The following is an 11,047-nucleotide window of genomic DNA, read 5'->3' as shown; positions in this document are numbered from 1 at the left end:
CATGGGGGCTGATCTGGACTCGCGATATGGATTGGGCCGCTGGGTCCACGTTCTCTTGATTCTTGGGCTGTGACATCGTTTCTTCTGTGCTGTTACTATCAGGCCTTAGCAGCCAACAAAGTCAATCACGTTTTTGACGTGGCCAAAAAAAAAAAAAATTACGTTTTCATTGATGCCATTTATTTATAGGGTCAGAAACCAATAAAAATATATGGGCAAAAAACTTTGGTTGCGTTTGTTTGCTGGAATAAAGGTTGGGTGGAATTTTGTGAAAAAGTTGGAGAAAGTAAAAAGTGGGACCCACCACTATCACTTTTTCACAAAACTCTTTCTTTTCCCTCACCCTGCTACACATGGGACTCACGTGTTTTTTTTTTTCCACTCTTTTTTTCCCACCCCACCTTTGCAAACAAACGCAGCAGGGAAAATTAGGTGATTAGCTGCTTTTAGGTTTTTCCTTACAAAAATAACCACTCAATATTTTATTTTACAAAATTAGTTAAAATTGAGCTTGTATTTACAAAACTAGTCAAAATAGTGTTTTTTTTCTTCTTGTTTGGACATTTTTACCCTAAAATTGACCATACCGGCATAGTGATTTTTCCCTTGTGGACAAAATAGTGATCAGTTTTAGGGGTAAAAAATGTCCAAAAAGGTGAAAAATCAATACTTTGGCTAGTTTTATAAATACAAGCTGAGTTTTGACTAATTTTGTAAAGTAAAACATTAAGTGGTTATTTTTGTAAGGGAAACCTAAAAGCAGCTAATCACGTAATTTTTCCAAAAACTTATGTTTAGGTCAATAACTAACTAATACCGTCTTCAACACTAACCTTATTCAAATTTTAAATATGAAAAGATCAAAGTACCACAAATTTGCTTAATAAATATAATATGATCAAAATATCACTAAAATTCGTCCACGTGCTATTATTATCGAACATATAGGTAGTGAATGAAAGTTCCTTGACCCATTTTCTTTAACTCATAATCTCTTCTAGTAAGGTGAAGGAAGATTATGGTTGAAGGGATATGCCTCTTTCACTCATATACAAATTACGGGATTTTTTAATCATACCATATTTATTAATAAATTATTAGTATTTTGGTCTTCCAGATTTGAATGAGATTACTTATAGGAGAAATGTTAGTTGATTTGGGATTTAGGTGTCAATTTTTGTACTAAGGGGACTTCAATAGTTTAGGTCTCACAAAAAATTCAGAAGTAAAATTTCTAATAACAAAATAAAGTTTGTTAAGTGATTTCGGTCCAGCTAACCGAACTTCTGCCTAATTCCCAGCTAAGAGCTTACGCTATTATCGGTACAGAGAGAATGGACTTGATCCCTGATTAGGCCTTAGAGCAGTCCGGCGGGGGTGTCTGTGACCCCCATGGCCAATAGGACTACGAAAATCAATCCGTCAGGCCTGTGACACTCGGTTGGGTACCTTGATTCCATCCTCCTAGCAGACAGCCTTATCACCTCTTCGTTTGCTGTCTTTCGATTAGGGCTTGACGGTTTCAGGGGGGACACCCCCGAACCCCCGTAGTTCCGGTCGTCCGTGCCCCCTATTAGCTCGATTAGTTTGATCGGTCCCTTTCCCCCCCTGCTTCCCCCGAGGGGGGATTTAGCAGCCTCAGACATAACAGAAAAAAAGATTGATTTTTCTTAAGAGCCAAAGTCTCTCTTCTTTTTTGTGGGCGGGGTCGCATCCGGCTAGAAGCCGAAGTGCTTACATATCCTCTTCGGAAGAATCAGAACCCCTATAGTTCAGTAAAGCTCATGTATTTGAATGCTTTCACCTATTGAATAGAATGCCCTATATATTATTTTGAAGAGTTGGAGTTTGTTACAAATGATCTCACCTATACGGAGAAGTAAGTTGGAGTTTGTTACAAACACAACCAGAAAAGTTCGTTTTGGAATCGAATAGGAATTTTGAAGTTCAAATCTCTTAACAATTCTTAAAGTCAATGAAGGAAAACTTTAAACCCTTCACTTCAATTACAAGCATTTATATGTTCTTGTTGACTCTTTAATGGAAACGAATGGGACATATGTTTGTGACACAAAATGATCCATCAAGTCTAGATCAACAACCCATATTTTATCAATTCAAAAATACTGTCTTAGGACAAAATGTCCTCTTATATTTTTCATAAGAGGCCTTTGATGCTCTACCGCTAAGCTTGCTTGAAAAAGTACTTAAAACAAATTAAGGGTCATTTATCACCATGAAACGATGGGCATTTAAGCAGTGAAAGATGATTTGGTCCATTCTCATCGTGCATGAGAGGTACTTTGATCCAGCTCCAGTGACAGCAATTCAATCAATCAACGGTAAGAAAATTTCTTTGTGATGGAAGAGAATCTTTTTATTTACACAAGCCAAATGGAGAGGGTCCTGATAAATCCCTGAAAGGTACGAAGTATGGGTACGATTGTTAAGTGCCAACCACTCCAGTTATGGTTTGAAACAAACCCAAATGTCATCCAACTTGAACCACATACCATGCATGCATGGACCCAGTTCCCCTAACCTCTTTGTCTGCTACATCATCGACTCTTCAACTCTCCTCTCTCTCTGGAATTACTCTATATATATTCATCTTACAATGAACTAGTTATTACAATATAGGCTCTTTCATTTATTAAGGTGGAAGCCACAGAGAGAGTAAGAGAAGAAGAGAGAAATGGCTTCTCTAGTTCAAATACAAGAGACTCCAACATGGAAGAAGCTCTTAGGTTATGTAGGCCCTGGTTTTCTAGTTTCCACAGCTTACCTCGATCCTGGAAACTGTAATCAAACAGATACTCACTCTTCTTTCTTCTACTTGTTCTTTCTCTTTTCCGTTTCCTTGTCCTGCAGATCTTTTCTTTCTGTATTTGTTTCTGTTTCGAAGCATTACCCTTACTATATCGAGGACAGGAACCAAACTGTTGCGAATCAAACCCGGTGAATTAGAAGTAGAAAGAAGAAATTAACTCTCACCACAACATTTTGTACTTGACTGGTGATATCATTTGCCAGTACAACAAGAAAGTAGTGACTATAGTCATCATCTGTGTTCAAAACTCAAGCAGAAAATAATTTTAAATAAAAGTTTCATTTTTGGCAATTGCATGCAAATATTTATGTGTTTTCAAATTTATAAAGAGCTTAGGAATGTTAGAGATACTTAAAAACATGTGATATTGTGTATAGCTGTACCTCAACTAACTTAGCGAGTTTATAAATATGAGGACTGATTTCACATAATGGAAGATGGTCCATATTTTTTCAACTCTATATTCTCATATGGTATTAGAGCAAGAAATATATAAAGACTTATATACAATCATCATACATGCATCACTTTGAAGTACACAAACTTATCTATATATAATTGTTTTTTGATTCCACTTGGGTGGGTACATGGTGTGAACAGTGCAGACGGATTTACAAGCTGGAGCTTGCCACAAATTCGAGGTTATACTCTCTCTCTCTCAAATAAAGTGCTAATCTAGTCACATCTCTCTCTATGTGAGTACTGACTAGTTGAGGTCACTGATGGTGCAGTTGTTGTGGATTGTTATTGTTGGATTGACCTTCGCCTTGATAATTCAATCCCGGTCTGCAAACTTAGGAGTTGTCACAGGTAATAGTGAAATTGTTGTTCTCTATATATCACTCTGTCGACTACTTATATTCATTGCATAATATATCACTACCCATGTTTTTGTCTCATGCATTCAAGATAGATACTTATCCCCTCATTATAGTTGGCGATAAATGATTGAACCTATTGCTTTCATGAACAGGGAAACATCTATCTGAGCACTGTAAGGCTGAATACCCAAAGAAGGTCAATTACTGCCTCTGGATCCTTGCTGAGATTGCTATCATCTCTGCCGATATCCCTGAAGGTATTTTGTTATTCACACCCCCATAAACCCTTTAATTTTCAATCCAAAATTTGTTTTACCTTCTTTCCATTGTGATACATAATTTTTCTGTTGACGATGTTAGAGTCATTTCACACACAGTATTGGATTTGAAGATACCTATACCAAACTATACAATATTGATAGAATACTACCATATTAAAAGTAATTTTCTTTGGGTCAACATGTTGAATTATGAATCGTATATACTAATGTAATGCATGATTACAGTATTTGTAGACACTATACACAACACAATACTTACTATAGTGTACAGTGACCTAAGTGCCCTTATCTCTAACACTGTAAAACACATGGGGAACAAAAAACCTAACAACCGGGTAGCGAAATGTGGCCAAACAGTCATATACAATATCGATAATTAGAACCATGGTATAGAGTGCCATGCTATGTTTTCTGATTCACTTAATTAAAACAATGCTTGATTGATTTGCAGTGCTTGGCATAGCCTTTGCTCTCAACATACTTCTCAAGGTACCCATATGGGCTGGAGTTCTCGTTGCCGGATTAAACACTCTTCTTCTCCTGGGTCTGCAAAAATATGGTGTAAGTAGTTTCAACTTCCTCATCCTTTCTGTGATTGTCAATTTGGTCGTTCTTTCAGTTTTCATGGTTGTTAAGATCTAATGGTTTCTGAGCTGAATGTTGTAGATAAGGAAGCTGGAGATGGCAATAGGAGTTCTCCTGATGGGGATGGGAGCTTGCTTCCTAGCAGTGATGGTACGTTCCAAACCCTCTGTAAAAGAGATGGCTATTGGGATGTTTGTCCCCAAATTGATGGGTGACAAAGCAGCCCGAGATGCAGTTGCAATGTTGGGAGCTCTCATCATGCCGTAATTCTCAAACCCAGCTTAATTTACTACAAAACTTTTTTTTTCTAACGGAGGGCCATACTCGAAATCCATATTCTTTTGAAGGGCTATACATGAAGTAAGTGATTCACAGGAAACGTAACACAGAGACAGTTTGATCATTGATAAGACTTTCCATTTGTGTCACCAAATTGCAGGCATAACCTCTTTCTTCATTCGGCCTTAGTTATCTCAAGGAAAGTACCTAACTCCTTTCATGGCATCAATGTGAGTAATAAATAAACAAACACATTCCCATATCAATTAGATCAGTTTAATTGCTCGAATTTCATTATGGTTGACGCTGGATTGTTACCCACCTCCCAGAGTGCATGCAAGATCTTCTTGATAGAAAGTGGGGTGGCCTTGTTCCTAGCATTTCTGATAAATGTCGCAGTTGTATCGGTTAGTGGTACGGTTTGCTCAAAGCCGGATCTCTCTTTCCAGAACAAAGCCCACTGCAAGAGCATCACCTTAGATTCAGCAGCTTTCTTGCTCAAGGTCTCACATCATCTCATCCACCATTGAGGAGGCTTCATAAATTTTGAATTTTTCATCTTTCGCAAGTAACCCTTTTAACTACTGCAAATCATATAGGATGCACTTGGAAATTGGAGTTCAAAACTATATGCCGTGTCCTTGCTTGCTTCAGGACAGAGTTCCACTGTTACAGGAACTTATGCAGGACAGTATGTTATGGAGGTGAGCTCTCATGGGTAGTTTAATTATTTAGTTCAGATCAATAGGCTTAAAATAGCTGAAACTATAAGGAGAGCCTCTTGTTCTTTATGCAGGGATTTTTGGATTTAAAGATGAAGCTCTGGTTAAGAAACCTGGTTACTCGATGTATTGCAATTGTGCCAAGCCTAGTAGCTTCAATTGTTGGTGGCTCTTCTGGAGCTGGAGATCTAATCATCTTTGCTTCGGTACTTGTACAAACAAGCCCCTGAAAAAATAGATAACTTTGCTGATTTGTGATATTCTACAACCCATACACCATTATTGATATATTGTTCATTGCTGCTGCAGTTGATCTTATCATTTGAACTGCCGTTCGCGTTGATTCCACTTCTTCGGTTCACTAGCAGTGAAACAAAGATGGGTCACCACAAGAGCTCTCTAATGGTTCCCTCAATAACCTTACCTTCTCCATTTGATGTTGTTATTCTTATAAAACTTGAACATTGAAATGTAAATGCATGCTGGTTTCAGGCAACCGTAGTTTCATGGCTCTTAGGGGTGTCTTTGATTGGGATCAACCTATACTTCTTAGGTTCAAGTGTTATGGGTTGGTTGGAGAGCAAGCGGACAAGCAAAGTGCGTTCCTTGGTAACAGGGGTTCTGGTCTTCCCCATGATGATGGCTTATATGGCGATGTTGGCCTACCTGACATTAAAAAAGGAGACTGCTCCGGTGGAATCTCCATGGTGGGCGACATATACTGATGGGACTAATGGAAATGAATTTCGGAGAGAAAGTCGCCCTATGAACCCCAAAATGATTGAAGAAGCAGTGGAGATGGACGATATTGTCTCTGCATGAAATTGTTACCTTTCATCCAAAATGGAAGAGGAACCTCCGAACCTGTCTTCTTCTGAGTTGTGAGATATCTATGTGTTTATTTCATTCCTTCTAGAAATTTCCTTTCCACTGTAGTCTAATTTTCATGGAGCATATCCATAACAGCATCTGGGAATTGATGAAAATAAATTATAGTCTCATTACTGGGAATGCCATATAGTTTTTATTGTAATTGTCTTGCATGATCACTTCCAGACAATGTAATAAATACCCGTAACAGTACTGTTGTGTATCAGCCTAGTTAACCAAAATGATTTGAAAATGTTCTTTAATTTCACTGGAATCTAAAGATTCACAAAATTATATAAGTTGAGGTCGATCATTCAATCAAATTCTGATTCACGGGTTGGACAAATTATCCACTGAAAGCAGGTAGAAAAGGAATCCTGGCCACTAAGAGGAGGAAGAGAAGTTTCCCGTGAAACTTCCGAAGTTGATGAAATATGAAGAAGAAAAGATCTTAAGACAAGTGATCTCTCACCAGTGAAGCAGGCGACAATCACCTTCATTCACAAGGAGCCAAATGGCAAACAAGGTCTGGTCGTGATAATTGGATAAGCACAAAGACACTGATTCTTCTACATTATTGTTAATTGGTGAGGTCATCAAAAGACGAAGCAATGGTGGCCCTTTGACAAATATGTACGGATCCAAGGTATACGACTCGCGATCCCATGTTTTATCTGATAATACTCATCAGAGATTTGAATAAAACTCACCCTTAAAACTAATAAGCATGGATGGAAGTACTTACAAATTTTCAAGACTTCTGAGATATTACTTGGATCTTTGCACTGGTGGAACGCAAAATACCTTGATCTCAAATCAGAGTAAGAGACCCCAATAAGCAAAGTAGCCGGTTCAAAAGGTACCAATTGTGCCTGCAGATCTATATCTGAGAACAGATTATGATTTGTCAACTTCTACAATGTAGTCTGGACATAATTCAGCACAGTTGTCCACTTGTCCCACAAGGAAAGGCAAGTTTTTCAGAAATTTCGGACTAGCCTTCAAGTACGACGTGACCTGCTCATAGCTCATAATAATTGGATAAACTACGATGACAGGCACAGCTCATGATAATTTCAAGGTGACCTGCTCTTAATAGTTAGATAGCCGAAATGGATTCTGAGTCAATAACGATCAGCCTACTGGTAATGGTGTGTTTTCAAAGAATGACGTTTTTTGCAATAATTTGACCTGATCAAATCAAGTACCTTGCCTTTTGTCTTGTGCAATTAATACACAGGACACTGCATCCTTTGGATCGGAATTTTGTTGTTCCAGATTTCATCTCAATCACTCGTTGATTTAAACCAATACATGCAACGAATGGCTGAGATAAAATTTGGGCCACCAAAATTCTAATCCAACGGTGTGTTGGATTGCCCTGAGCATTAGATGCACAGGACAAAAACAATTTCAGTCAAATCACTACTGAAGTTCACACTAGATGCTTTGTTGCCGAATTTACATACCAAAACTAAATCAGTGTATATTCATACCATTTCTATACACCACCCCTAAGTTATAACCCCCTAAAATATATTGTACTATTTAGTTTAATATTCTGTTTATATTATTTTTCAATGCCATTTTCGATGACACCACCCCTATGTAACCCCCTAAAATGGGATCCACTGTCCCCTACCTTGTCCATGGCATATCCAAAGTTCAATAAACTATTTGATTTTATTTAAACCCATCAAAATCGCTCGTTAGGACTTTTGGTTACTTAAATGCCACGGGCACACCAGATTATAGGGAATTGTAAGTAAATGAATTATAGAGGATGTGGATCCCTTAAAATGCCACTCTTTGTGTTATCGAAATCAATCCCTCATTAGAGTTGTATACCTTAAGAACACCTTTTAAATGTTAATGTAAATAAATTAAATTTTTTCTAAAAGACAAGAATAACCTCAAACAAAAACTAGACTTATTTTTTCATCTCTCTACCGTCCATGATTTCTTTATCTTTTAATCATAAATTTTCACAAAATTTATGAAATATGCATCTAGAATCTCAATTCTCACCCTGTGCAATTTCTAGTAATTCTTATCTAGGATTGCAACACGTGACAATTAATTAATTATTCAAGGGTCAAGATTAGAAGTTTAGAACCCACTTAAGAACTTAACCTAATAAATCCCTAAAATGAAGCCTCAAGAAAAAAGAATTGACGAAATTGAGAGAAAATTTAGAGATATATTAGATTCAATTCTTACTTGAGTTCTAAATCTAACCCTAACTATCAAGTGTTACAATTCCAGATAGGTACAAACTAATATGCCGTGGAGCATGTCTATAAAAATCATAAAATTACATAAATTGAAATCATTCAATCGATTCAGGTTGACGGGTTGAACAAATTATCCACCAATAGCTAGAAAAAGATTAGTTAATTTCCCGTGAAGCCTCTGATCATTGATGATGACATGAAGAAGAAAAGATAGTAAGACAAGTGATACCTCTAAAGTGACTTAAACAGGTAACGGTTGCATTCATTTACAAGGAGCCATGCATTGATCAATGGCAAACAAGGACTAGTCATGATAATTGGATAACCGACAAAGACACTAGTTCTTCTACATTATTGGTGGTGAGCTCATCAAAAGACAAAAGTAATGGCGGCTCTTCAGCATTGATACGTATGTACGAAGAGGTTCGAAGGTATTCTGTGGATCTGATATGGAGAAAAAGAATTGATAAGGACTCCGTGAAAGGCCAAGAATGAGAAGGGCCAAGCATGAGAGACAAAACTAATACTAAAAATCGGAATCCCAGGTTTGAGCTCAGAGATTTGAATAAAATTCACCATTAAAAAAGATTTTTACTTGCAGCTGCTAGTAGCTGAAGGTTGAAATTTTGCATGTAATCAATTCAAATCGAACGGTGCAGAATCAAGTAGCGAGTGTATTTTTAAATATAATTTTTTATTTTTACATTATAAGGGTTTAATAATTTATAAAATAAAATCTCTCAATTTACCCGACTCTCACTCTTTCTCCTTCTCTTCTCAAAAATTGTAAAGTTGTACAAGAAATTCAAGAAGAAAAGAAAAGACAAGAAAGAATAAATCAACAAAAGAAGTTCAGATTTTAAAGCAATTCCTAGATATTAGAATCAATGCATGAGAAAGCTCATGAGAGATTTGAGAAATTGGAACACCCAAGATCCGGCGAACTCTAAAATTTTGGTTTCAACATCTTTATACTATTGTATAATAAGCACCCTATAAACAATATCTTGCATTATTGTTGTTCAATAAAAATCTCTTCTTTTATGTTAGATTTTTAGCCATTCAGACTGTGATATGCAGATTTTGTTGTTCAATTTCTGAGTTGAATCAAAGTAAGCTCACTGCTAATGGAAATCAAAAGTGCCGAGAGGGGATTGTTGCAATTTATTTTTGCTTTTCTTCTTTCTTGGTTGATCTTGCCATCCCTAATTCTCTAAAAGCTGGGGGTTTAAGATCTAGCCTTAAAGCTGAATAATTTCCAGTTATTCAGATGAACTTTGATTGAATTTTCTTTGAAATCTTTGCTGGGTTTCTAGGTTATGGCCCTTATTGATTTCTTCATGTTTCCTTCTCTTTTCTTCTTGAATTTCTTGCATAACTTTTCAAGAAAAGGTGAAAAACACCAAACCAGAATACCATGCTTAATTCATAAATAATGCTTATTGTTAACAATATTTTTAGTGTCAGACACTGATTATTGAGTTTCAGCTAGGGAGTTCCATCCAAGTTGAGGAAGGAAATTAAGCGAGACAACAGTTGCCACAGCCTTCTCAGAGGTGGGATTGAGGAGATGAAACACACATGACCCTCTATTTCAGTCTCCATCAGTTTTATTTCTCCTTTCCACCCACTCTTCTCCAATGTCTTCTGTAACTAACTTTATCCTCGATTGATCTATCTCCAATCGATCAAGAATAATTCAAATTCAAATAATATTAATATACACTTCCCACTCACTAATTTGAGTGTGGAAGAATTCTTTCTTAAACAAAATTCTAATTTGGTATCAGAGTCTTATTCTTTACAACGTCTAGGCCCACCTCCCACTCACTAATTTAAGTGTGGAAGAATTCTCTCTTAAACGAAATTCTAATTTGGTATCAGAGTCTTATCTTTTACAACGTCTAGGCCCACCTCCCACTCACTAATTTGAGTGTGGAAGAATTATCTCTTAAACGAAATTCTAGTTTGGTATCAGAGTCTTATCCTTTACAATGTCTAGGCCCATCTCCCATTCACTAATTTGAGTGTGGAAGAATTATCTCTTAAACGAAATTTTAGTTTGGTATCAGAGTCTTATCCTTTACAATGTCTAGGCCCAATAACTTGAGATGGTATGAGGATCGAGATCAGCTTTTAGGCGTAGGTAGCCTAGTGGTCTCCAATTCTTCACAATATTTACGAGGATAATACTATTAAGTTGTTCTACAAGTCCTACAATATTGGGGGTATACTTCAATTCAAAAATCGGTATACATTATTTTTTTGTATTATCCATCTGTAAATTTTCTTTTTTTAACATTCTATGGTAAAGAAAATTTAATCCTTATCCGATTATGAAGAGCAAATTGCTTCAGCACCCTAAAACAGAAGCATTTAAGTATTGACATTCTATTCTATTTTTAAAAAGCATAAGACTCTACTT

General features: G+C 36.7%; 1 protein-coding gene across 1 annotated transcript; it reads left to right on the top strand.

The window, feature by feature from the left end:
- The first annotated feature begins 2,695 nt into the window (after positions 1-2,695).
- On the top strand, positions 2,696-6,340 carry LOC149017525 (metal transporter Nramp7.2-like). The gene is made up of 12 exons (XM_089153004.1): positions 2,696-2,801; positions 3,431-3,471; positions 3,562-3,640; positions 3,804-3,908; positions 4,384-4,493; positions 4,599-4,780; positions 4,957-5,026; positions 5,126-5,299; positions 5,396-5,500; positions 5,593-5,724; positions 5,828-5,923; positions 6,011-6,340. Exons 1-12 carry the CDS (start codon positions 2,696-2,698, stop codon positions 6,338-6,340), a joined length of 1,530 nt encoding a protein of 509 aa, XP_089009130.1.
- Positions 6,341-11,047: the final 4,707 nt, after the last annotated feature.

This window comes from Hakea prostrata, chromosome 4 (genome assembly GCF_041222555.1).
Source record: "Hakea prostrata isolate BN-2017 chromosome 4, UWA_Hpros_2, whole genome shotgun sequence".
Classification (NCBI taxonomy): domain Eukaryota; kingdom Viridiplantae; phylum Streptophyta; class Magnoliopsida; order Proteales; family Proteaceae; genus Hakea; species Hakea prostrata.
This window is presented reverse-complemented; position numbering and strand designations above follow the sequence as displayed.